This window comes from Panthera pardus, unplaced genomic scaffold (assembly GCF_024362965.1).
Source record: "Panthera pardus isolate Hobbes unplaced genomic scaffold, ASM2436296v1 HiC_scaffold_13, whole genome shotgun sequence".
Taxonomy (NCBI): Eukaryota; Metazoa; Chordata; class Mammalia; order Carnivora; family Felidae; genus Panthera; species Panthera pardus.
Window position 1 is genome coordinate 41,341,166 of NW_026526688.1, and position 27,296 is coordinate 41,368,461.

The following is a 27,296-nucleotide window of genomic DNA, read 5'->3' on the forward strand; positions in this document are numbered from 1 at the left end:
CAGTGCTTTTGAGCCACAGCGTTAGAAGGCCTGCTGTTCTGCTTTGTAGCAGCCTCTGGCATGGAACCTAGCACCACCCTCCCATCCCTGGAGAACCACTCAGGGTTGAGTTCACCTTGACCGCCTCCAGCTTCCTCCCTAACCACATCACCTGTAGCGTCCAGGGCAGCTCCCTGTCTGGGGACAGCTCTGCCGCAGAATGAGTTTCTGCCTTTCTCTGTCACTTCCTACCCTGCCCAGGAGATGGTCAGCTCCGCCTTATTTATGTGTGCTCCTTTTCGCCATCCATCCCAAGGTCCCGCAGACAGAATCCTGAGTGGCCAGTCTTGGAAACACAGAGTTCTCACCCCAGGTTGGAAGAGGAGGCGCCATGGGGTGGCAGGAGTGGTGTCTCCTTGTGAATCCCGGGCTGCAGAATTGGGACTTCACTCTGCAGGCAGAGCTGCTGTCCACCAGCCTAAGATACATGATATCCTAGGGAGAACGCACCTGTTTTTTCAAAGATCTCTTTTGCCGCTGCAGAGCTGGTCCATCCGAGGGGCATGGGGAGTGGAGCCAGAGGCACTTGACAGTGAAAGCTTGTAGACTGTCATCCCTTGGGGCCATGAGCTCCTGAGGCTCATGTCTGCTCCATCTCTGGGTCCCCAGGACTGGCACTTACAGACATCAATGCGTGTTGGCTGAACTGAACTGAAAATATGGAGGGCACGGCTCGCTACCCTCTTTAGCAGAAGCCCTGGCTTATGAATTTGGCCCCTTTCCTAGGGACAAGGATCTACTCATGGGGATTTCTCCCCAGGCGACTGTGGGCATGGGAGCCTCTGCCTCCTCTCCGAGGCACAGAGCACACACACAGGAGGGCTTTCTGGGGAGCTCGCCCACTTGGCAGGGGACCAGGGCAGGCTTGGGCAACCACGCCTAAGAGGCAGCCTCTGGACTGGGGAGAGTAGGCAGGCTGGTATTTCAGGAAGGTCAGGGGCTCTGAGCTCAACGCCTTTCACCGCATTGCCTTGCTGGGGGCGGCTGGCCGCTTCTCCTGAATCTGACCCTGCCTAAGCAGCCAGCACAATATTCAGCATTTGGGGGTTTTGCTGGGAGCTGCATCTTTACATTCTAAGTAACTCTTTCTCTCTTTGTGTCCCTCAGGATCACACCTCGACACCCAACCCTTGAACTTCACACACACTCTGCCATGCACACAGGAGGAGAGCTGGAGCAGAGGGCTGCAGGAGTGGCGCACTGTTCCTCTAGGCTAACGGCATGATCTCTGTAAGGGACTTCCTTTAGTCTCCTATTCGCATGAACGGCCGACTGTAGACGCATGACCTACAGTCCTCAATCCTGCCTCTAGCAACGATGGATCTCTGTTGGGAATCAGGACAAATGCCTCAAGAAGGGGGGGGAGAGAGAGAGAGTGATAGAAAACGAGCTCGAGAGAGCACATGAACGCAAAAGTGAACAAGGGCTCTTTTGTGGCTGGGGATGATATATTTTTTTAAATCATTTTAATTTTGACTTGTTACAGGGTACTTTTTTTTTCAACCTTATCTGTAGGAAATCCATGTGGGCTTCCTGGAAAGAAAAAAAAAGGCACAAAATCAGTTTGGCACCTTAATCCCATGTCCCCACCTGCCAGCCTTCCCCACCGCCACACACCTCCATTCCATTTGTGATGTCCCCTCCGCCTCCCCAGGGGGCCGCTCCTCCCAGAAAGCTCTATATGACATTCAGGACACACACATAGGCACACGCACACACACACACAAGCACCTCTTCCCTCTCCTCAGTGTACACACAGATTTTACTGTGACGTCCGAAGCTGTATAGACTCTCCTGTGGATAAACTGGAATTTTTTTTATGTTGTCTCTCTCTCTCTCTCTCTCTCTCTCTGCCAGTCTCAGTATTAATCATCTTCCAATGGAAAATCATTACTTTTAGAGTGCATTCAGGGTTCCTTGTGTTAGGGACTTAAGAATCAGAGGCGAGGACCCCCAGGCTTAGCTGTAGGGCTCAAAGGGAGCCAGTGCCCCATCTGCAAGGGTCTTCTCTCTCAGCTGGGGGCGGGCCGGTGGCTGTCCCAGGATTGCACCAGCATGTTCAATAGAGAGGAGGTTTTCTATATCTTCAAGCACTTATATCATAGTCTGTGTTCAAAGTGTAAACTGTACAGTAATCAGCCTTGTGTATATGAAAAACAATAAATACTATGCAAACCAATAGAAACACTTTAGCAGTATGTACAAAGCACTAACAGCTCAGCTCCTGAGGACTTCTCCAGGCTGCAGGAGAAGGAGCTACAGCCTGTCTTTCAGTGAAAGAGGAAGGGAGTAGGGCTAGTTGAATGTATCTGCCAGTTCTTAGAAGTCAGCCACCACCCCCAAGGTCTCCCAGAGCCAACTTGGTGCTCTAAGTCCAGGCAGCCCACAGGATGGGGGGCCTAGGCCGGACAGCCTCAGTGCCCCCACTCTGACCAAGCCCCTCTGCCCCACTCGGAGAGGTGGGCGAGGGGCCCACTCCTGACCACGGGCCCAGTGGGAGGAGAGCCGGAGGAGGAGAGAGCAGCTGGCCACCTGGAGGCCCCGGGCTAGGACGGAGCTCCTCCTAGGCCAGGCCCTCGGTCAGAGCAGGAAGGAAGCAGACAGCTGGCTGTTCCTCGCCTCGGTGCCACCAGGGAAGAGCCTTAAAGATACACTAGAGCCTCTGGCAGAGCGAGGCCCGAATCAGCACAATCCGCCCCGCCCTGCGCGGCGGGCGCCCTCTAGGGCCCGGAGAGAGACTGGCAGGCTCTTCTCGCTCACAAGAGCCTTTGTTTGTGGACGTCCTGTCACCTTCCTCCCTGCCTCTCCTCTGAGGTGTCCTCAGACACATCAAACCTTCCAAGTAGCACAGAAGCTCCCTCACGACCGAGCCCCCACGGCCCTGGTGCCTGTCACCAGCGCACAGGTCTCCCGGCGGAGGCCGCAGGCCCCACGCGCCCGGGGCCGGCCGAGGCGCTCCGCTTGGACCGGGCGGCTTGCGTTTTGCTTTCGGAGGGGCGGCCCGGGCGCAGGGGGCGCCAAGCGTGCGCCGAGGGCTGTGTCCCGGGAGGCGCGGCCCCGGCGCCCCACGCCTTCGACCCCGCGGCGGGGCGCAGGAGCGCGGCGCTTCTCCGCGTCGGCCGGGCGCCCGCCCGCCCCGGGAAGACAGGCGCAGGGCTCGCCTCCAGTCCTCGATCCCGCGCCGTCCCCCGCAGGCCGTCGTCCCCGTCCCCCGCCCCCCGTGGCCCCTCGTAGAGCCCAGCGTGGGCCCCGCGGCTCCAGGCTATGCTTTGGCACCTTCCGCTGCGTCTGGCATGGCTGCTTGGCCCGCCGGCCCCAGGCCCTCGGCGGCATGGCTGCGCGCTCCAGTTGCTAGTAGGAGCTGTTAGGGGAGGAGTTTGGGGTCTCCACACGATGCCTAGAGAATGCTGCAGTCTGCACATTAGACGCTTTTTAGAAGTTTTGGAATTACCTTGATTTTTTTAATTGTTATGAAAATGACTCTTTTCTTGACTCCCTCCCAAATGCTCTGTTATGGGGAGAGAACCCCCCCCCCCCACTCTGATGTATAGACCATTCTCCCTACACCAGCTGAACAAATGTCAAAATTAATAAAGAAATTGACTCATGGCACAGGGCTCTATCTCTCCTTCCCGGCTCGTCCTGGGGGAATTTGAGGTGCTGGGACAGGAGTGAAGCCTGGGTTGGGGCCCCGAAGGAGTCTGGGGGTGGGATCAGTCATCAGAGAGACCTGCATCTCGGGGAGGTGCCCACTCCCCGGATACCTGGGCAGCTCCTCCATCAGAACCGCCCACTCTGGGAGAAGCCCAGAGGCTTCAAACCCCTGGGGCTGAAAGAACAGAATTCTGTCTCCTAAGCATTACCCTGAGATGGGGGCAAGTCCAAGGTAGATGGAGGCGGGTACCACAAACTCCCAGGGTGCATGGCTGACCCCACAGCTGGCATGCACTAAGGGGGACTCCCCCAGGACCCCCCTGTGAAGGGATCTGGCCCCTGCACTCAATGCCACCAAAGTTCAAGAGCTTTTAAGAAAATCGTCCTGTTCCTAACTAGTTCCTAACACTTCAAGCAAGGCTGGTCACCAAGCTGGCCTCAGTTTTCTCATCTGTCAAATGGGGGAATGGATTAAAAAAATTGCTAAAGTCTCTTCATTTTGTCATCCTGGGATTCCCAAACACGAAGCCTTTGGCAAGCTTGGCAGTAAATAAGGATCAAATCGTTTGCTGTAGCTTTTCTTCCTCATACGTTCCCATCATTAGGGGGTGACCAAGTCACGGTCACAGGGTCCTAGGAGCACTGCCAGCCCTCGCTCTGAATCTTAGCTTCTCTCTCAGTATCAGAAAAGCCACCCAGGCCAAGGGACCAGCCGACTGTGCCACCGCATCATCCAGAGGGTTTTCAAAATCACATTTTCAGGATCACAGTTGTCTGGGTGGGGCCAGGCAGCAACGCTGGGAATGGGAATTAAAGTTTCCTTGAACTCCAGGCAGCTTGGTAACACAGCCAACTCAGATGAATAAGAACCTTGTTTCTTGTTTTTAGTCTAAACTTCCAGAGAAATAACCTCCATAGCCTGTGTGAGATCTTTCTCGCATTAACCTACATCATTTACACTACAGAGAACATGGCCCAGAGCAGCCAGTTCTACCGGAGCAGATAACAGCAGCTCAGGGAGAGTGTGGCTCTGTGTGAGAGAAGAACACCACCACCCGGAGTTCTGGGTCCAGGAAAAGGCCCTCGTAGGCAGGTCCCACCTGCCAAAGTGGGACCAGGGGGTGGTGAGAGAACCAAGGAGCCCACGGCCTGATCAGGAAAGGATTTGGAACTGCCAGGCAGAGAAGGGACAGAAGTCTATCTAATCTATCTGGCAATCACTATTTTCCTGTCATTTTAAATGTTCAGACCAGTGGCATGTTAGTTTCTACTAAAAACAAACAAAAAACAAAACAACCACCACCACAAGGACCACAAGAAAGGATGCTGCCCCATACAGAAACAACTGGGTATTTACCTTGGTTTCCCTGTTTGTACAATGGATGGTAGCCCCCAGTAGAGCCTTGTGTATTATAAAAATTCATTAGAATAAAAGACATATGGGTGCTCTGCAACTCAGCCTAGTCCCATCCATCCAATAGTGACTGAGCACTAACAAAGTGCCTGCAACAGAGACCCGCCACTGAATCAACAGCCATCTCAGCCACCAAAGTTTTCCAACCCAGGTGCCAAGCCAGACAGAACATGGCCATAGCTCCAGCAGATGCACAGGTGATTCCTTGGAGGAGGAAGATGGGATGACAGAGGGAATCAGGGAAGGCTGCTCGGAGGCAGAGGTGGGAAGAGAATACACATGCAGTGCTGCTCCACTCCCACCGCCTGCCCCAATCTGCCTGGCAGACCCCCACTGCCAGGCTCTCAGGCGGGCCACAGAACTTCACACCCCCACCCCCCACCACCCCAAAGCCCAGCCTCCCCACTTACCCGTTCCAGCTCGGAGGAGGGAAGAGAAGCATCCACACTCAGACTCCACACTCCGCAGTGGCTTGGGCATCTGCATGTAAAGGGGCTCGTGTACCCCAGGACAGCGACCCCTGAGCCTGGCCTCCTCACCCTCAGGGGAGCAGCTGCTGGAACTGGGATTTCCAGCTGCCTCAGGAGCCCCAGGCCGCCCACAGCCACTTTTTCCTAGAAGCTGGACTTGGGGGACCAGGAGCTGACTTGGGGGATCAGGAGCAGAAAGACCCTCTGAGAATGAACAGAGCTTCCAGAGCTCATTCTCTCTCTCAATCTCTCTCTCTCTCTCTCTCTCTCTCTCTCACACACACACACACACACACACACACACACACCCTGGCTGATTTTACAGTCAATCTTTCAAAGTGCAATTTGTCTTGGAAAAGCCAATGTGAGGCCCGTGTGGGTTTCGACCAATGGCGCCGCGCCTCTCATAGCTCAGCCAGTCTCCGGTCTGTATTCTAATGGGCCATATCTTTATCAGGGAAATGTTGCTTCTCTGAACTTAAAACTTCTCATGGAGGGTCCCCAGACTCAGAGGCAGAGAAGGGGTCTGAGCTGAGGCGTGGGGAGCCGCCTTTCTCCAGGACAGACAGACAGAGAGGGAAGGGGTGCTGGTGAGGCCTCTCACCTGCCCCAGGAGCACCTGACTTCCGAGGAGCTGACGCAGGTGCCAGGTCCCCAGGCCAGGGCTGGGCCGGATATCTTAGGTGGGAGGGCAATCTGGGGCTCGGCCGCTTTTGACCTTTCAAACCTGCCATGGGCTTCTGGGTCAGAGCTTGGGGTCTCTGGCTTTAGGGGCCTGGATTTGGGCTTCTCACCTCCCCTCACCCCAACCCGAAGATCATGGAGTCCAACCTGCAGGGCACATTCCTGCTGAACAACACGCCATTGGCCCAGTTCTCGGAGATGAAGGCCCCCGTGTGCCAGTACTCGGTGCAGAACTCCTTCTACAAGCTCAGCCCTCCGGGGCTGGGCCCCCAGCTGGCCGCCGGGACCCCCCATGGGATCACAGACATCCTGAGCAGACCTGTGGCCACGCCGAACAGCGGCCTCCTCTCCAGCTACCCTCACGTGGCAGGCTTTGGTGGACTTGGCTCCCAGGGGGTCTACTATGGACCCCAGGTGGGGAATTTTCCCAAAGCTGGCAGTGAGTACCCCACCCGGACCCGGAACTGCTGGGCGGACACGGGCCAGGACTGGCGAGGCGGGCGGCAGTGCGGCAACAGTGAGTACAGGGCAAGGCTCCACCCCCACCCCGGGCAGGCAGGCGGTGGGCACCGCAGGATCAGGGCAGTAGGAGGTGTGGGCAGGGAACACTCACGGGGTGGTCCATACCTGCTGTCCACCTCTCCTCAGCCGTCAGACACCTGGATCCACGTCCCACCTCAGTGCAGGAATGACTTGTCCCCTCCCTGGCCCACCCCCTCCCGGCAGGTGCCACACCCCTCACCCCCACCCTTACCAGCTGCTGTCTCAGCCGCCCTCCTAGGGAACCCGGGGGTCTCCAGGTCTGGAGAAGGCCAGATAGCCTACATTTGCCCTGTGCAGGGTCCGGCTGGTAGCTCACCTTCCTTCTCCCACTGGGAGCCCATGTCACTTCTTCATCCAAAGCAAGCAAGTGCAGTCCCCAGTGAGAAGCTGCTGCAGCATCACCTTCCCAGAGAGCCCACGCATGCCCTGACACCATTCAGGGACACAGGCTGCACTCTGACCCCATCTTGGTCTTGCCTGTGTTCAAGGGGGCCGGCTTCCCACCGTCCTCCGCAGGGCTTATGTCAACAGGAGCAGCGAGAACAGCCCAGACTCCAGGATCAGGCGCTGAGTCAAGCCAGACTTGGCTCTAGTTGTTGTGGGGGGGTCTCCTTGCCCTGCCATCCGCAGACCTGTTTTCAGAGGACTGGTGCAGGGCCCCCGCGATGCCAGTCAGGGCCAGGAGGGGGTGGCAGGTCGTGCACAGGCAGGTGAGGCTCACCTGGGAGGCAGGGAGGGTGACGGTGGCTGAAGGAGCCATCTTTGGGCCACGGAGGCCCAGCCAGGATCAGGCAGGGGCAGAGGCGGAGGGAACCTGCACTTCTCTCTAACGCCGGGGCTGCCCCACTGCAGTAGAAGCTTGGGGCCCACCAAGGAACCCCCCTCCCCACCAAAGGGCACCGGCCTCCCCATCTGCTATGCCTCTCCAGGCGGTCACACTGCCTGACCGCCCACCTCTGACTCAACCTGAAACATGGAGAGCTCCATGCGGGCGAAGACCTCATCTCTTGGAAGTGGTTTCGGGGATACTTTAGGCCTCCGTCCCTCACACCTCCATCGTCCCCTCCCCCCACCACACACTGTCTCTCCACATCCCTACTCTTCAATCCCAAGTGCATAGCCACACACAGGAAAATATCTGAGTCAGTGGTTGAATTAACACAAAGAGAGAGAGAACTGCAGATGATGGTCTCTTGGGAAGTCTCTTCCCCTTTTGGTGCCTCAGTTTCCCCACCTGTAACATGAGGAGACGTGACATGGGCTGTCGGGCTGCACTGAACAAGGCCCGACAGGTGGGCCTTCTGCTCCCCCTGAGCCCCGAAGCCCTCCAGCCCAGCTCCTGCCTGAACAGCTGCCCTAGCTAGGTGGGGTCAGGGGCTTGAGCCTCCTTACAAACTCTTCAGGTGTGGTTGAGGCCACATGACTTCTAGGCCTGATGACAAGGGAGAGCAGTAACTTGGGGCTTAAGGCTTTGGTTTTCTCAGAAACCTAGAAAATGGGATCTCCAGAGCAGGGAATTAGGGAGTGAGGAATTCCCAGACCCCCTGGGGCCCCGATTGTTGGTGGAAGGTGCCTGGTCTCTTTCCTGGTGTCGCTGAGACTGGGAAGAAAGTCCTATTGAGTAGTGAAAACATTACACAGCAAGGAATGAGACCAGGGCAGGTTTTAAGCTCCCTCTGTCCCCTAAGATGCTATAGACTGGGGCAGGTGCCTTCTGGAGGTCCCTATCCATCCAGACACAGCAGAGGCCACAGTCACTATTGTCAGAACGCCAGGAATGCTGCTTGGTTAGTAGTGTCACGACGCCCCCACAATCTCAGTGGCTTCTCTGCGAAGGAGCTTGCCCAGTGGGAGATTCAGGACAGGGCTGGGACCCCTGCTCATCCCACTAACCACATACTTTCTCCCTCCCACCAGCCCCGGACCCCCTGAGCGACAGCATCCACAAGAAAAAGCACACCCGGCCCACCTTCACGGGACATCAGATCTTTGCCCTGGAGAAGACCTTTGAACAGACCAAGTACCTGGCTGGCCCTGAGAGGGCACGGCTGGCATACTCACTGGGGATGACCGAGTCGCAGGTCAAGGTGAGTCTGTGCGGGAGAAGGTGTCTGCCTTGCAGGGAGCAGCCTGCCAGGACAGGGTGCCACAGAGTGGAAGAGAGGCAGCCTCACTCTCCCAGCAACTCCTGGCTCTCCTGCTGTTTGGGCACTGCCTGCCCACCTAACCCTGGAGATGGTGATAATTATCATCACCAAAAAAAAAAAAAAAAAAAAAAAAGGCTGTCAATACTGCTCTCTGTTATGAGAGCCTTGAGTGTAGGACCCCATTTAATCCATAAAGCACCCTTGATGTAGGTTTTCTTACCCACTTTACACATGAAGAAACTATCTCAGCTGAGCCCCTTGCTCAAGGTCACCTGGCTGTTAAGTGCAGAGTTGGGGATCAAGCCCAGATCCAAGGGGCACCAACCTAATGCTTTCCCCTCCTCTGTACTGCATTGACCAGAAGAAATTTCAAGACCTGATGGCAGCCTCTGGCCCAGATCAGGAGTCAGCCTCTGAGCCATGTTAGGGCTGGATTTGGTCTTGCTGCATTGGCTAGCAGAAGGAGCTGGCCTTGGTTTGCCAATAAAGATAACGCCTCCTCCCAGGGCCACCCAAATGAAGCTCAGATGGGATATCTGGTGTAGGAAGCCTCCAAGCCAGATGCAGTGGCCATGCTCACAATACGTGCCACAGAGTCTGAAGTCAGTAAACAGGCTCCTGCCACCAGGCTCCCAGAGGGCAACTTTGATGTTAGATCTCTCCTGAGAGACTTTGGGTGGGGGCTCCCCCAAAAAGAAAGCTTTGAGATATGTCACAACTGCTCCACGCTGTGACATGGTGACGAATTCAAGGGTAGAGGAGGGAAGTACAGGGGCAGGTTGGGCCCCAGGTCTGGGTTCCACTAGCATCTCCAGTCACCTACTTCTGCAGCCTCCTGGTCTGTTGAATGGAAGTGGAGAGAAAAATGTGGTCTTCTTGCGCATTTTTCTGCTTCTGTAGGTACTTTTTTGCACTCTTCAACTATTGTAAGCAATGAAAATATGTTATTTTTGTAATTAGAGAGAAATTATTCAGGAAGTTCAGTGAGGGTCTATGAAACTGAAGAAGGGATGACTTTTGAGCACCTACTGAATGCCTGGCCATTTCGGCTTCTTCCATCCAAGTGCCCCGCGTGGCAAAGGAGAAGGAAAATACACCGCAGGGAGGGCTAGAGCTTAGCAGAAAGGGCTGCTGAAAACGGTGTGAATATTACAACCTGTTCTTTTACTGAGCCATTTATTTTACTATACTATAAAAATAAGGATCGAATGTCCTTGCCGCTGAGTGGAGTCACCTCCTGGAGGGGGACCTTGTGTGTGCTGTGTGCGCACGACGCTGGGGCTCCTTCTCCTCCCAGGTGTGGTTCCAGAACCGAAGGACCAAGTGGCGGAAGAAGAGCGCGCTGGAGCCCTCGTCCTCCACGCCTCGGGCCCCGGGCGGTGCAGGCGCGGGCGGGGAGCGCGCGGCCTCGGAGAACGAGGACGACGAGTACAACAAGCCGCTGGACCCCGACTCGGACGACGAGAAGATCCGGCTGCTGCTGCGCAAGCACCGTGCCGCCTTCTCGGTGCTCAGCCTGGGCGCGCACAGCGTGTGACGCCCCCCCTCGCCCGCCCCCACCCCCGCGTCTCAGCGGAGGCCCGACCGCAGCCCCTCCCCTGCCCTGCGGGTGGGGTGGGGGGGGGTCCCAGGGCCGAGGGCTCCCCCGGCGCCGACGTGGAGGGAGGGGGGGGAGGGAGAGAAGGGGGAGGACCGGGGGCAGAGGTGGTGGTGAAGGGGGCCGGTCTAGCTGAGGGAGGAGGGAGGTACAAACGCGGCCCGAGCTCTGGCACCTCTGGGCCTTTCTGCACCTCTGGGGGCCCAGGCCTTGACCTGCCAACCCCTCAAACTCGTGAGCGCACAGGTGGATGGAAGCGACCTGGCTCCAGAGCCAGGAAACTGGCTGTGGGGTCCCAGACGTGCCACTGTGATTCGGCTGGCGGGGCGGGGCGGGGGGGGGGGGGCACCCCCAGGGAGGCAGTAGGCCTGGGCAGAGGTCTCCCTTCTGCCCTCGGAGTTGGGAGACCAGGGTGCTGGGTCCAGATGGGCTACTGGCCGACTGCAGAAGAAAAGATAGCACGTCCGGATTCCCTCCTCAGACCTTGGCACAGGAAGGATCCCACTTGAGAGGCCAGAACTAAATACAGGACCTGGACTGGAGGAAATCCACCTCCGGGAGGGGAAGTGGGTCCCAGCGAAGAAGAAACGCCTCTGACATCCTAACTCAAGGATCACACCCCTGGAAGGAAAGGTTCTCCTGGTCTCCTTTGTCCACTTTGCCCTCAGTGGGGATTCCCCCAGAAGAGGGAGCGACTAGAACCCCACCCCCACCCCACCCCCACCACCCCGGCTGGGAAAGAGAGAGGAAGAGGCAGAGAAAAGTTGAGAGAATCCTAGGGGTCGGTGCTGCACCCCAGAGCCGCCCCCTTGGGCTGCCCTCGGTGCTGATACAAGGGCAAGATCACCCGCGGAGAGGGAAGGGATGGCAGGGCTGGAAGGGACTTCAGAACCCCCGGCTTCTCCAACTGGAAGGGAAGGGAGAAGCACGCAGGAAGGGAGAGGCCCCTGCAGGGAGGGGCTGCAGGACCACCCCACCTCTCCCCGGCCCCGGGCCCTTCCTTTCCTGAGACAGCCCCGCGGCAGGCTCTGGAGCCTGCGCAGTGGAGGGCACTGTCCAGCGGGGTGGTGTTTTTCAGCCCAGGTGATGCTGAGCAGCCGGCAGGTGGGAGGGGCTGGGGGAGGCGGGCGGGGAGGAGTGCAGCCCAAAAGGGACCGAGCGTTTGCCCATCTTTACTGGCTTTTAAAAAATAAAGAGTAAAAATTAAAGTCCCAGAAACCTCCCCGTGGCTCGTGTGCTTCTGTGAAACCGGCCGCGGAGTCCCAGCCAAGCCAGCTGTGAGGGGCCCTCCTCCCTGAAGGCAGGGCTGCCTGCTCCCTTGCACAACACCGGTCAATTGGGAATCTCATTGGTCAATGCCAGGCACTGTCATAAGTGCGGGGGTGGGGGTGGGGGGAACCCAAGACTTTAATGGAGTTCCTGGCCTCCTGGAATTCATAGCCTCTCGGGGAGAAATGAACTGTTTGAGGAACTAGGTTCCATGAGGAAAAGATCAAGGGGAAGAGAACAGAAGCACTGACATTAACTGAACACCTACCTACTAATTTCTCCCACATCGAAGGCCCGATTACATCATTTGCCCTCACAAGAAACCCAGGAGGTAGGCATTAGCGTAGCCTCATTACATGAATGAGGAAACTGAGGCTCAGAAGTGATCTAAGCCAAGTCACAGAAGGGGGACAAAGCAACCTGAGAGTTGATTCTAAGGCTGCCCCAGGCGCAGCCCTTCAAAGCCTTTTCACAAAGCCTATAACGTGAGAGACTAAAACAAGGTGGGCTTTCAGGACCCTTCCAACTTTAATGATCCATGCAAACACCCACAACTGCCCGGGTAGCTAGTCATCTGCCTCTCTGCAGTCCCAAGTCCCTTGGCCCCCCGGGGCCGGAGACTCTGGTTAGTGGAATCAGCTTGGAGTGGGAACGAGAATAGGAGGAAGACCTCAGCTAGGACCTCTGGGAAACTGAGGCTCTAACCTTTTGTAGTAACCCTAACGGACCCAGAAACCGGGCGTTACTGACAAGAACATAATGCTTTTAAGCTCTAACCCTCAGTTCAGAATGATGCCCACGCTCAGTGTCCCTCGACATAAGGTGGGAAGGAAGCAAGGCAGCTTCTAAGAACTGAGCACCATCTCTGTGTGCTCCTGGCCACAGGCTGCGTTGAGGAGCCCTTCACTGGCACATGTGTCCTGAGTGGGGCCCTGCAGCCAGGCTGCGGCAGGCACGATGGCACCCTGGGAGGACCCGAGGATTCACTCAGCACAGACCCCAAAACGAAAACTGCCGCGGACCCCAGGAGCCAGGCACAGCACAGTTTCCTGAGCACTTTGAGGAGAGTGCAGGGCCTGCAGGCTGGAAGTGGCCACCAACCTAATCCCGGTGCGAAGTCATGAAGCAGGTGGGGAGGAAGAAGCCAGTGACCCAAAACATTGTGCTGGTTTGCTTTTTTTGGTAAGCAAATTATAATCCTAACGGCTCTCCGATCACTGTAATTCTTTCATGTCTGATTCAAATTGTCTGGGTTCAGTATTAAGTCAAGCCTGGGGAATGTGTTCCCTCCCTACCGCCCACCCCACCCCGCCCCTGCAGCCCCGGGAGACATTTGCTGAGCTAATCAAAATCTTCTCCAATCTCGAAGTTCTGGGACGCCTGCCATTGGAACTTTCTAGCTCAAAGCCTCCATCGTTCCAGCCGTCTCCCCTACCTCATTCCTGCTGCCGTGGGCCACCTGAGCATGGGCACCAAGCCAGGCAGAGGTACTGCCTCCCATTGCTTTGAAATGGGAGAATAGCCCAAGCTGGATGGCCCGGATTCCTGAGGGGAATTTGGAATAAGTTTTGTCCTCTGCAGATGTGTGTGTGTGTGTGTGTGTGCGCGCTAGTGCGCACATGCCCGCGCATGTGTCTTGCTGGGGAGAACTCAAGGCTGTGGTACTTCATGTATCATAAAGAAATCCTAAGCCCTAGACACGTGATACCCAGTTACAAAAGGGATTTCTTGAACATCCTGAGTTAAACAAAAATCCAGTTATTTTAGAAACTCGTGCTTCTTGCATCAACATCACAAACTCTTTAGGGATGAGACAAGGAGAAAGAAATTAAATCCTATGCTCCCAATAGCCACAGAGCCCTGCTCTGATGGGCAGCCCAGTAGGTTCTAACAGGCAGGCACAGATTCTGCCACAGCCCTCCTACCTGTGGTCCCCAAAGTTAGAAGGACACATACAGGACATGTCTCAGCCGGGCTGGGTACAAGTAGCAGGGTGAGAGTGTCTTACCAGGTTGAGAATGGCCACATCCTGATCACTGTGATTAAAAACAAGATGGGGCCTGGAATCCCACTCCTGGTAACCCCTCTTCATACTCTGGCCACCTGTGGGGCTGAGGCTGGACACCAGTTGACCCGACTCTTTTCTTGCAGCATAGCATAGGGGACTGTGTTCAGTTACATCTGGGCCCACATGCTGGCTCCACCACTCAATGTCATGGGGTGAGTTGCTCAGCCTCTGGGCCTCTGTATACTCATCTGTGAGACAGGAATGATCATGCAGACCTTGCAGGGGGTCTGTGAGATCAGAGCTAATGAGTGTGACTCAACAGTACATGTTACATTATCCAAAGAGGGCTTTGGAAGCTGACAGTCCCCATGTCACCAACCAGTAGGTAGGTCATTGTGACCGAGTTAGTTAAGCTCTTGAAATCTGGTTTCCTCATCTGTAAGGTGAGGCTGACAACCCACTCTGCAAGGCTGAGGAGATGATTAGAGGAAATCACGTACAATGCACAGGACAGCCTGGGCACTGAAATAGGAGTCTGCTCATGCTCTCTCCTTCCTCCTCAAATTCATGCCTCCAGGGAGTGCCAGAGCCATCGCTAAGCAGGTCTTCTCAACAAGGGACCAGCTACATACTCCTGTCAGTCATCCAGCCCCAGCCGGTCACCTGCTCTCTGGGCAGCTATAGAAGGACTTGTGTGTGATTAGATTCATTTACTGGCAAACTGCCTGAGATCTGGACTCCCAGGAAGGGTGCTACCGGAAGCGGAGGGCCAAATTCAGTTTGCAGATAGATGTGTTTCTTCAGGGACAGACAGTGCTTTTAGAGAAATGTTAGCTGGCCTCTAGGCAGAGCAAGCCTGGTGCAGTGAGGGATTCCCACCGCTTCCCAGGGCTTCTGTGTGCCTGGGCTCCTGGTTACCTGGCCTGCCTATCCCCTGATGGGTCTGGATCTGTCAGTTCTGCTGGAAAGCCTTGCTCCTCTAAGACATGGTCTGAGCACCAGCAGCGGCCTCCCCTGGGAACTTGTTAGAAACGCAGACCCCTTCCAGAATCTGCATCTTTTCCAGATCCCCATATCTGGCTCCTATACACACCATGCACGCCACAGTGTGAGAGGGTCCAGAGTGGGTATGACTGTGGAATGTGTGTGCATAACACTTCTCTTCTCAGAGCAGAGTCTGGTCCAAATTGGGTGCTCCATAAAAGGTTGTTCAATGGATATAGAGGAGTCTGGGTATAGTCACAGCACTTGTGACCCGATTGGGAGCAAAACTTTTCTGAAGTTCCAAGGACAAGGAAGTAGCTACCAGAGGGGGCTACCACCACTTCCCCAGGCAGGGCTGGAGCCCCTCAGCTGCACGACTAGAGCCGAGATGCAGGCTGGCAACTGCGAGAGCAGCTGACAAGGAGACACGGGATTTCAGAGCAGAGCCCTCTGTGGGCATTAAACCCGACTTAGGTCCCAGGTCTTAGAAGACAGCACTGTGGTTCATGTTCATAACAATGTCCCAGAGCCATAAGAAGGATTAAGCTGTGTCCTTCTTGTTCTGCAGAATGTGGCCAGAAGAGCAGAATATTTTAGAAGAATTTTCACCGGGATATGATTTTGCTTAGAACAGTTCACTCTTTGATGATGCTCGGATAAACAAAATGGTATCAAATAAAGATGTGCTGTTCTGATTATTGGATCATGTCTTTTCAACTTGGTTCAGAGGGTGGGTTGGGAGTTTAAGGAGGAGTTTAGTACAAACCTGTGGTAGGAAGGACTTCTGTCATTCGGGAGGCAGACGTCATGGGAATGAGGCTAAAGAAACCCCTGTGATCACCTTGTCCCCAGGCCAAGAGCATTGGCATCATGCCAGGATGCCAAAGAGACATTTGTTTGTTCCCTATTCTGCAGAAAACTCCAGCACCTTCTATGAAAGGGACCCATTCTAAATGCTTTACTCACATCCCCTCATTTGTCTCCAACAGCCATGTATAATTTAGCATCCCCATTTTCCAGATGAAGAAACTGAGGCAGAGAAATGAACTGATAGATCCCAAGTCCATGGATACTCAGTAGTGAGTATACTGATACTCAATTTCAACATCATGCTCTGCCTCTCACTGCACTGACCACATCCACCACCGCTCCCGCGGTTGCTTCCTGCTAACATTCATTAAACATTCATGGTTCCATGAGCTGTTCCAGGGGCTTCTCTCATTTCATTGTCAAAAAAACAAACAAACAAAAACCCTCACATGAAATTAACACTGTTACTGTACCCATTTTATAGCCAAGGACATTGGGACCCAGAGAAGTTAAGTAACTTGCCTTAGGTTACACAACGTAAGGCAGTCAGGCTGACTCTGGAGCTTCCACTCTTAACTAACATAAAAGGGGAAAGAGAGAGGGGCCATTTGAATTAAGTCTGGGCTGTGAACTGTTTAAAAAGAAAACTAGGATTACATGTGTTATAAATTAAAGTCCATAAAGTCAACATTTGAGATCTGCTTTTTACCTGTTGCTGGGAATCCCAACAGGGGACAAGCCCCCTAGCCTCCTGATGCTCAGTCTAGAAGGAGACCAGCTGCCGAGAAAGAAAGGGAACGCAATGCTTTAGTGGTGTGAGGAATGTCTTCAAAGGAAAGAGGGACTCTGAGGAGGCAGTGGTTAAGGATTAGAGGGAGTTTACTTATTTATTTATTTAAAAAATTTTTTATTATGTTTATTTATTTTGAGAGAGAGAGAGAGAGAGAGATAGGGTGCTAGCGGGGGAGAGGCAGAGAGAGGGAGACACAGAATCCGAAGCAGGCTCCAGGCTTTGAGCTATCAGCACAGAGCCCGATGTGGGGCTCCAACTCAGGAGTGTGAGATCATGACCTGAGCTGAAGTTGGATGCTCAACCAACTGAGCCGCCCAGGTGTCCCAGAGAGAATTTAATTAATGGCAATGTACATTAACAATAATGAAATTCTCTGTTGACCCATGAGACACCATATCTCATCAAAAGCATTATATCTTTTATCATATAAGAAGGAGCCCTAGAGGGGCATCTGAGTGGCTCAGTCAGTTGAGTGTCCGACTCTTGATTTTGGCTCAGGTCGTGATCCCAAGATCTTGGGACTGGCCCATGTGGGGTTCCGCATGGAGCATGGAGCCTGCTTCAGATTCCCCTCCCCTCTTCCTTTGCCCCTCTCCCCTCCACGTGCTGTCTCTCTCTTTCTAAAAAAAAAAAAAAATTTTTAAAGAATCACTAGAATAAAGGCAACCCTCATTGGTAAGAATCACTCACTGAAACTATATGACCTAAAAATTAGAATTTATAGAATTTGAAAGGAAAACAATAACTGAATACCCATTTGAAACAATAATACAATAATATCAAAGTCACTATGGCATTCCATACAGTTGCACATACATTATTTCATTTGATTCTCTGATAGACTGGCCATCAGATTTTATCCCCATTTTGCATATGAGGAAACTGAGATCTATTCAAGATCAAAACTTCTTGTCTTCTAAGTGCAGGCTGTGTCTCCTCCTCAGTGTGTGAAGACCTGAAATCTATAGAGGACACAAAAGGACCAGATGAAGTCCTCGAATCAAAGACACACTGATCAAATGCATTGTAGTACACAACTACAGCAAACATCATTCTTCTTGGGGTGGTTTCTGCTGCTTCGCAATTGACTGCCAGTGCCTCTAGAAGGGGCAGATATGACACAGCCAGGGAAGATGTTCACTGAAGCAGTTTCCCAAGCTTGCCTGACATAGGATTTGTCAGGCATACAGATTCCCAGGACCCTTCTGGATCTTCTGACTCTGTTGGGAGAGGTGTGTCCCTGGGATGTGTCTGGAGAACAAATGCCCTGGGGCACTGGAGTGGACAAATTTGACAGATAGTGGTTTCAGAAGCCCAACTCGATTTAAACCCACATTTCAGCTCTCCCTACCCGCTTTGGAGTTATTCATAATGACCTGCATTGGGTTCTGTCACGGTTCCTCTTTCCCAGTGACAAAGATTCAAATAGCCGGAGGCGGCAGGGATGGAAGGAAAGCTGCAAAGGGTCTGGATCTTCTTCACAACGAAAGAGGGAGAGATGGCAGGACCCGTCAGGCCTCCTGCTGCCGAATCGTTTCTGTGGCTGTGATACTTGCGAGAAGGTCTAACGTAATCAAACCGTCAAGGGCTCCTGGGAGAGACCCGGCTCTAACAAATTTCCTAAACCATTGCTGCCGTGTTCTGGAAAAGAAAGCTTACAGTTCTAACACTGCTTTAGCTGGGACCATCACATGCCAAGGTGGGAAGATCCAGGGCAAGAGTGGTGGTCGGCCAGGTGCAGGATAGCTGTAAAGCTCCGTGAATGGCAGCGTCTATGCTCACTGCCAGAAGTAAAAGGGCACAGCACTTCTGTGGTTTGGCCTTGCCTGGCACTGATCCTTGCCTTTTTCTGGTACTGTTTTCTGATGTTACTGCGGAAAAACAACCCTCCTGCCTTGTTTGATTGATCTAGTGTGGGCGGGCTGACCACACCTCCATCACCAGGCTCATGTATATGAGTGACACAGTCCTAAGCCAATCAGTGAAGGCCACCTCTCTGGTCATGTGATAGATTGGTTCCGGGATGGGCCTGAGGCTCAGTCCCAGCCAATGAGTAGGGACCCAGGTTGTTCTCAGATCTACCTGTCTCACCTCCCTACCTGAGCTGTTTCTGGCTGCTGCGGCCATCTTGCCTCCCTGAGAAGGGAGCCAACCCCGGGGGAGAACTAGGGCTGAGAGTTGGCGGGAGAGCAGGACTGAATGGGTTTCACTGTGTCAGGCCCAAACTCAGCCAGGCCTCATCTGCCCCTAGCCTTTTCAGGAGACAATACCCTTTTGTCTTGAGTCTAGTTGAATTGGGTTTCTATAATTTATAACAGAAAGAACACTAACAGAGTAAAAAAATTTTTTTTTTCCTTTAATCCTGTGGTTTGCTTCTAGGCTGGTCCTGCCAGAGGGCTGGCAACATGGACAAAGGGAGCTGCCTGGGTTCGAACTCTCAGGAGTTCCTTCCCTCTCACCTGTGGCCTGAGAGCTGGGTCCTACCCTTTTCCTCCCTTTCCTCCACAGCTTCCCCGTCTCAGCTCAGATGGCCATGCTGCAATGAATGGACCATCCTTAGTGACAGTACGGACTGGATTAAGCGATTCCTCCCCTCTTCAGTGTTTCTTAGTTCTGAGTCTTGCTCAAATTCCAGAAGAGAGCAGCACCTGGCTCTCACAGGGACTGCCTCTCCCACTTCTTGGAGGGTGAGTGGGCCAGGCTGCCTTAGCAGAGATGGACTGGTCTGCCCGCCCCACCCACAATGGTGAGGAAGTCTCCAGAGCCCCTGACAGTGCACAGATCTGCAGCAGCTTGGACAGGAGTGGCTCCACCCCAGCAGCCCCCCAGGTCCACCCCCCGCCCCCATCTGCCTCGGCCTGCTGCCCAGAAGGGTAGAGCTGTAGGGCTCCTTCTTGCCCTATTTAAGCTGTGCTGAGTCTGCAGAGTCTCAGACAGAAGCTGCTCGGTTCCAGTCTAGTTACCACATCACTTACATAGCTCCCCTCGCGTCATCAGGCATCCTCTGTTGTCCTGATGCTCCTGTGCCTGCGGCCCCACCTCAGAGGCCCTGTCCTGTCCTGTACTATTTGTTACTCTTCAGAGCAATGAGCCAAAGGCTGACCCTCCCTTTGACGACCCCCTTGGGTACAAATGGGGCAAGTGAGAAGAGAGCTTCAGGTGAAAGGCAGGGGAGGGGTGGGCTGACCCCAGACCCATGTGCAGGTCTGTTGAGAAGGTCTCCTTGTCAGTAATAACCCCATGACACAAATAGTTCCCATTCTTTAACCAATAATTCGCTCACCCCGTTTCTTCCAGGGGAAGGCACCAACACCCAGACAGGGACAACGATGCTGGATATGGTGGAAGAGGCCGGATCATGCCTCTTTCCCCACAGCCAACCCAGAAGGCATGCGTTCCAAAGCCCCTCATTAGGGCCTCCCAGCAGGCAAACAAACATCATTAATCTTGGCAAAGTGAGTGAAAGCACATTCACCTGTCCAAGCCAGAGAATTAATGTTGTGTCAATAGGAAATTAGTGTTTACCTCTGGCCTTTACCTCTTCCCTTTGCTACAAAGAGCCCAGGGTGGACCAGCCCAAATGCAGGACCATAGTCAGAGGCAAGAAAAACAAAACCTCGAAACACAGGTGCCGGCCTGGGGCTGTGCTGGATGGGATGCCGGGTGACAGAAGAAGCCCAGCTGAGAGTGAGTTCTCAGGTGCAGGGAGAGCACAGGAGACATTCCCAGCCTCAGACAAGGTGAGTGGTGACAGCAGTGCTTTGGCGTCAGAGATTCTCACAGGACTGTGAGCCTTACTGGACATGCTTCCCTCACCCCGCATGGATGAAGGTGGCCACAGGTGACTCCGTTTTCTCTCCCGTACACTGGGCTATGATCTCTCACACCAGGCAGTCAGTGCATGTAGGTTGAAGGGTACAATGTTATTGGTCAAGGAGCTGCTGTTTACTGAGCACCTACTAAGTGCCAGCTACTGTGTGTGGTGATTGACAGAGATTCTCTAAGAATCCTACAAAGAAGCTATTTTGCCTTTTTCTCAGATAAAAATGATACTGCAATGCAGAAAAATTCAATAGGCTAGCCTCAAGGTCACATGATACAGGGAAGGGGCGAGGCAGATTTGAACCTGGGTCTGACTCCAAAGCCAGCGTTTTCCCTAATAATGGTCACGCACACTTTCACACCAGGCACTGCACGTGAGGTCAAGTGTAAAGACAGGAAATCTCTGAGAAAGCCTTCTGGGTCACTCTGTGTTCCTCCTATCCCCCAGGAATGCCTCACTGCTGGGGGGGTGGGTCAGGGAGAGGCCGGGCTGGGCCGGGCCAACTGGAGAGTGTGAGGGTGTGTGCGTGCCTGTGTGCCCCAGGAAAAGGAACCAAACAAGCCGATAAGATCTCTTGTTTCCAGAGCAAAGCACCAATTTAACACAAGGCAGATGTGAGCAAATAAAGCTGTGGCGTCCAGAGAGAAAATCAATACTAGATTATATGCCCTAGTCCAATCATATACCAATTAATACAGAGCGGGTGGGGCTGGGTGCTGGGGGAAGATAAGGCGGGGGGGCCAGCATGCAGGGGCTGACTGTGCCTGCCCCCACCGTCCCCACAACTTGGGGCTCATGCCCCTTCCCTCCTCAGGTGGGGGCTGCCTGCCCTGATTCTAAAGGGCTGTGCCTGAGGTCTCTGGGGGGCAGCTCGTGTGAGTGGTGCAGCGTGGGGAAGTGGGGGAGGGTAAAATGAGATGCCCTTTAGTCTCGGCGACTCGGAAGGAAGGAAGAAGAGCATAGAGATGCTTCTGGAGGGTGGCACCCACTGGGAAGGCACAGACAATTTGGAGCATGCAGACAGGCTGTTTGATGTTTGGTTTGCCACATAAAAAAATAAGGCACTCACTTTTGGAAAGTGATAGAAAATCAAGCCAAAACGGGAAAACTGGAAACCAAATTTATATCCCTAAGAAATGATATTGAAGCTCCTGGTTATTCTGTCCATGTTTTTATTTAATTCAGAAAGTACAGCCGAGAAGTTAATAAATGATTTTCAAGAGGGGTGATAAAAGATAAATGCCAAGGGTTTGCAGCACAGGACCAGGTGACTGTGGGGGTGGGGTTGTCTAGAACATTCCATGGAAAGACTTCATGTTCATCACCAGGGTGCCAGGGACAAGGCAGTGTGACACACAGAGCCACCTGCCAATGGAGAGAGTTTACCAAGTTTAGCAGGCCCCCTGCCTCAGGGAGGTGGCTTTGGCAACATCGGAAGGACAAATCAAAGGTGCCGACATCCCAGGGAGAGGAAATCTGGCTGTGGGCGGGGTGCCTGGCTGCAAGGACAGTCACAGACCGTGAATTCCTGCCCTTGTGGGGGTCAAGACACATGGCCGCAGAGCAAGTGCGCCCTTCCACAAAAATTCCCAGTGCTCTTGGGGAAAGGAGACCCAATGTTGTGTGGGAAGCAGAAAGCAGAAGTGGAAGGAAAGGTGACAAATTAGTGTTGAAAAGGGCACCTGCTTCCGTTTCTCCTGTAGGAAGCCCCTCTGGCCAGCGTCCCTCCTGTTCCCTGAATACTCAGGGACGCAAGCCCCAGAGGCAAGGGTCCTTTGCAAGTGGGAGTTCTGTGGGCCAAGGACTGTTGCATGCCAAAGAAAAACGAAATTTGCTAGCCGAATATTTTTTAGACATTTTGCAAGATGCACGGCCTCCCTGACAATTTTTAATGTACTAACTGCCTGGTCCAGTGAGCTGATTAATTGGTGCTGGAGAGATCAATAAAAAACAGAAAATTAAAACAATTTTAAAGTGATTAAGTAGTTTAACACCTGTCTCCCGTCACGTCAGCGCAGGAAGAAAAATAAAGCAGGTGTCGAAGGGGCCTCCTGAAGCAAGAGAAAACAGCGCCTGCCTCGGAGAAATGACAAATCACAGCTGGCGGATCAATCTGAGTGCAGGCAGCCCTTCCCCAAGCCCACCTCAGCGGCGGGAACCAGAGACCCCCAGGAGGCTGGCACCTCCCCTGGTGGCTCCTTCAGAGCCACTTCTCAGCTAGGGAGGAACAAGTCTGTCCAGACCCTGAAAACAGGGCAGGAGGGAGCGAGGGGAGCCGAGGAACATCTTGGCCTAGAACTCTGGACGGGATGAGGTGAGAAGGCACCAGCTAACCTTCTCCTGACCTCCCTTCCAGCCAGTCAGAGCTGAGTCTGTGCTATGTGGAGGGATTCAAAGGCAACGAAAATGCATTTGGAGAGCTGTGGGGTCAAGACAGGGAAATGCACAAAGCTCTCTAGGATTAGCTTCAGGGCTCCACCCTTACTCCCTCCAACCTCCACCTTCCCCTGGCCATATCTACAGGTGTGCAGATACCTGCTCTGATGGCTCAAATGTCCCTTGTAACTCCTCCGTGCCAGCCTCACTCTCTTTGCCCCCGTCAGCAGCCTCAATGGAAGCTGAGTCAGTCATTCCTATCCCATAGTTTACTGTATTTGACTCTGAATCACCAGAAATAAATTCACGGAGCTCAAGAAACCCTAAGATGGTTCTTCTCCAACTTCACCACCAAAGTCCTAACAGCAGAGTGGAAAGAATGTGGATAGGAAAGTGAGGGGGAATTCACAAGTGGAGAGGTAAGCCCCCAAGTCAAACATTTCACAAGTCTCCTGTTTTACCTTGAAAGTGGACTTGAATTTTGCACACCCAAAATGCAGAATATACTAAATGATACTCGTGTTCTAGCATACCACTACACCTCCCTGGGGGTTGGGCTCAAGCCTTAGGCTCAGGCTGTGAGCTCCTTGCGAGGGGAGCTAGACCAGCCTCCAGCACTTGGGGGCGGGATGGGCCACGCCCCTAAAAGCCCACATTATTCTCACCTGCTTGCTGGGATGGTCACACGTTTGTTTTCTGCTCTCTAGCTTCCTGTTCGCCTTCAAGGTTCCCTTGAAGCTTTCCCCACCAAGACCAGGATGGAAAAGGAACTCCAAGCAATAAGAGAAACCTTGCAGCATGTTCAAAACATTAAATTTTAAACATGTTTAAGAGTGTGATCTAAACATTAAATAACATAAAATGTTTAAGAACATCAAAGTCCTCAGCTGAACTTCTTACTAGCAATTCCCACTTTGTAAGCCTCCCTATTAACACCTGTCACACTAAATAGGAATGGAAAAGGAGTTACAGCAGTTAGAGGCCAGGGTCAAGGAGTTCCAACTGTGAGTTTTAATCAAAGTGTTTTACTAGCCAGATTTTCCTCCTTTCCCCTACTTCCTTTTGGGCTGGGAGCTCTGCTTCTGTATTCAGTGTTTGGGCCTCTCTGTACACAACAATCCGTTTGGAGCCATCTTAGTCTCGAAGAAAACTTGTCAAACGCTATACAGCAAATTTTATGCCAATGACAAGTCCACACAAAGAGATTTCCAGCTGCTTCGGCTATTGGCCCGCTTTTAAAAATCATCCATACAGCCAAGATCTCCACAAGATATAAACTATCTCTCGGCACTTCTTGCCACACGATATGACTCTGGAGACCCGGCAGGGGATGGAAGTGAACAGTCCCCACCATCCAACTCTTCTCACAGATCCCAGATGCCCACTTGCCAAGGGTGCCCCCTCCGGGTGTGGCTCTCTGCCTGTGACACCGCCCAGGCTCGGTGCTACCCACAATGCCAGTGAAGGGCCCAGCCCAAGTACCTCACTGCTCTCGGAAGCAAGCACAAAGTTCTTGACGCGGCGCCCTCGGGCCTGCGGCTGCTCCCTGTAGAGTAAGGATCAGACTGACGAAGATAAAGTTTCCCCGGGCCCAAGTTCCAAACTCGGCTGTTTTGTTTCTGTTAAAATGCAATTGTTTTTCTCTGGAGTGTGCGGTGACTGCTCGGCGTCAGGAAGATGTATGAAAACCTCCACTTCAATTCAGCATCCCTTTTCTCCCAGACAAACACGGTCGGATTTTAATAAATCAAAGAGCCACACTGTTTAATAAAAATTTATTGACTTACAAGTGATTATTTATCAAAAGACCATTAATAGCAGGTGCTGAAATGATGTGTTACTGGGTGGTGCTGGGGAGACTAATAGGAAATCAATGCAGCTGGCCGGCCAGAATGCATATGAGAAGCCCACCCCCCCGTCGGCTAGCGCAATTTCACCGGCAAAATACACCAGACGCTACCCCTGGTGCAATGAAAAGTTCCCCCTTTTTATTTATCGTTTACAAATGAAATGATCAATACTTTTAATCTAGAGCAAAATTTATTAACTTTCCCATCGGAGAGAGACATATTGACTGGAGGGAGAGGGGGTGTTAGTGCAGTGGAAGATGGATGGCTGGATGGTCGTCTCTTAGCCTGTCCAAGAGCCAGTGTGCACGCAGCTGCCCTTCCAGCCCACAGGTCCCAGGCCACATGGGGCAAATGCGACTGGAGAAATCGAGTCTGGCCACCGAAGAGGCACGGCGGGCAGGTGTGACCTGTGACACAGTGGACTCGCTCACATGTCACGGATGTGGGAAGCACCTGTCCCACAGACCACTGAGTTTCTGTGGTCAGTTTCGGGGAGGAACAGCAGGGTCTGCAGACCCAGAACACTTCTGCAGCACAGCAGGGTGAGATGCTGCTGTGAAGGGCTGGCACAGGATGTTGCCCGAGGACCGGTCGCTGGGCTGGGCTGGGCATTCAGGGCTCTGTGGAGCGCTCCCTGCTGCCTCACAGCCAGCCTTTTTTAATCTCTGAAGCGCTGCAATAGCGAGGGGTGGGGAGCTGACACAGTGAAGAACCAAGTTCTGAAAAGTTCGTTCTATCGTCCACGAGGTTGCCATCCCAAACCGCCCCATCGAGCTGAGCTTGCTGATCTCCGGCGTGGCTGGCAGCCTTCTGAGCTTCCTCTGACAGGGGAATTTTACTTGCCTGTTTTGAAAACTCCTTCTCTAACTAGCCGGGCGAGGGGGCGGAGGGATCTCATATTTGAGTGAAAACAGCTGATCTCCACATTCAAACCTGCCCGGCCTCACTTCACCCGGACACCAGGGCCCCTCTGATGGAGTCAAGTTTCACCAGCCCTGATGTTCTGGAGAAATCAAGTGGATACAAACGGACATATTTCTGAATTAGATGGCTTTAGAACTTAGAGCTAAAGTTTGAGCCATGGGTTTAAAACTTACAGACACTTGAGGTGGGAAGAGCTTTGGAGGCCATCTAGCCCAAGCCCTTAATTGTGGATCAGGAACGCAAGAAAAAGAGAACGGCAAATGAGTAGCAGGTTAGGAAGTGGGATTAGAAGCTGGCCCGTGCTCCCCACTAATTGATGCCGTTAGTTTTATGCCAGGGTCATCCTCATTGTTCCTAGGATCCTGAGGGCAAGAGTATTCTGGACTTGACATTGCCTTACATGTTCTTCCTAGGTGGTGTGAGGTTTTACAACTCAAGACCCGGCCAGCCATCCCAGATGGAACTCCTTCCTGCCTTATGGATAATGCGGGGCCTGCGGGTCCCCAGTGAAAGAGGATGGTGTAGCCTGAGGACTCTCCATGCTTGTGACAAGCACTAAATAAAGTTTTAGAGAGTGCTTTTTTTGAGGTGTGATGCACATCTCTGCTCCTAGTAAAACAGTAGAATAATCCTAGCTTAGTTTCTGCTAGTATTTCTTTTACACAGCAGTGACTCTAACCCCAGCTTTTGTAACACTCTGCCGTGCCATCAGCAAGATAGGCCTGTTTTCGTAGTTTCTTGTTTTCTCTCATTGTTTTCAGCACACTGATGAAAACCATGATGTAAATGTACTGAACAGCAGGCAGCTTTTAAAAAAATAACTTTTAAAAAGGGAACTTGATCTTCAAGACCAATTTTAAAGATCATCCCAGACGGTTGTTAAACACTAAACACTATAAATATTGCCTCCTCTAAAGGCTGAAAACCACTGTTTACTCTTGGTAAAACAGTTCATAAGAGGCTGTTCCCTACAGTCAAAACAGTGTTTTTATTTGAGAGAAAAATAATCTTTCACTGGCTAGCGAGGTGAAAGGTAAGAGGAAAGGGGAGGCTAGGAAGGGAGATAAAGGAACAGGAAGTAGGTAGGGCAAGAGTCAGACTAAGGGCAGAAAAGACAAAGTGCTATCACGTCAGTGGCTCAGGAGCAGGGCTGCCCTTCCACATCATCCTGTCACAGGCCAGAGGGTGGCCTCGGAGAGGCACCGCTTACCACAGCTGGTGCAAATCCTGAAAGGTGTCATGACCATGCTGGGGGGGGAAGGGGAGGGAGTGGGGATGGATGGATGGATGGATGGATGGATGGATGGATGGGTGAATGCTGGGGATGAGGCAACTCTCTCTCTCTCATTAGGTATGTGAAATTTGTAGACCCTAGAAGCCAGAACTGGTGAGGGTTGCTAGGCTTCAGACCTGCCCTCACAGTGACCGTGGGTGGATGCAGGGACCGCACGAGGCCTGCAGCTCTCCTCTGGCTGTGTGGGAGCCCACACCCAGCCAGAACCCACCTGGCCCCCTCACTAACCCTTCCAGAGCCTCCGTTCCTTCCTTGCCCCCATAGGTCCTTGTTGCTTTCCACCGTCCTTCCATCCAGACTGCCTGCCTCGTCTGCTTTGTCCCCAACCCCAACAAACAGTGCCTCTTCGTACGCCTCTAATCCCACTGCACCTATCCACGCAGAAATCCACAGCTCATCTGTGCTGGAAATTCCAAGTTAACCAGACAGATATGCAAACATCCAACAGGAGCGGTAGCTCCTTCTGAATAATACTATTCCTCAGTCCAGAAGTCAGGTGGATTCCCTACAGTCTTGGGGTTATGGTCAAGTCAGAGACCTGTAACTGCTGTTAAGAGACATGTTACTTAGGGCTGCAGCCAGGGGAGACAGAGGGAAGGGAAAAACCCCTCGGATCA

General features: G+C 53.1%; 2 protein-coding genes across 26 annotated transcripts in view; both read left to right on the forward strand.

The window, feature by feature from the left end:
• Nucleotides 1–3,651, forward strand: part of ANK1 (ankyrin 1) — a 219,338-nt gene extending 215,687 nt beyond the window's left edge. For all 25 annotated transcript variants that reach the window (XM_053901029.1, XM_053901036.1, XM_053901037.1 and 22 more), the window contains one exon: nt 1,147–3,651. In XM_053901029.1, the coding sequence (XP_053757004.1) occupies nt 1,147–1,173 (27 nt within the window). In that variant the 3' untranslated portion in view covers nt 1,174–3,651. The remainder of the gene's footprint in view (nt 1–1,146) is intronic.
• A 2,270-nt stretch (nt 3,652–5,921) lies between these two features.
• NKX6-3 (NK6 homeobox 3) lies at nt 5,922–10,599 on the forward strand. The gene is made up of 3 exons (XM_019440693.2): nt 5,922–6,778; nt 8,722–8,891; nt 10,249–10,599. Exons 1-3 carry the CDS (start codon nt 6,397–6,399, stop codon nt 10,486–10,488), a joined length of 792 nt encoding a protein of 263 aa, XP_019296238.1. The 5' UTR covers nt 5,922–6,396; the 3' UTR covers nt 10,489–10,599.
• Nucleotides 10,600–27,296: the final 16,697 nt, after the last annotated feature.

Bases quoted from the DNA above. Each gene is read 5' to 3' on its own strand.
- NKX6-3 (XM_019440693.2), top strand. From the start codon at position 6,397: ATGGAGTCCAACCTGCAGGGCACATTCCTGCTGAACAACACGCCATTG. The intron at 6,779-8,721 runs GTGAGTACAGGG...CCCTCCCACCAG, and splicing joins CGGGCGGCAGTGCGGCAACA to CCCCGGACCCCCTGAGCGAC. The intron at 8,892-10,248 runs GTGAGTCTGTGC...TTCTCCTCCCAG, and splicing joins TGACCGAGTCGCAGGTCAAG to GTGTGGTTCCAGAACCGAAG.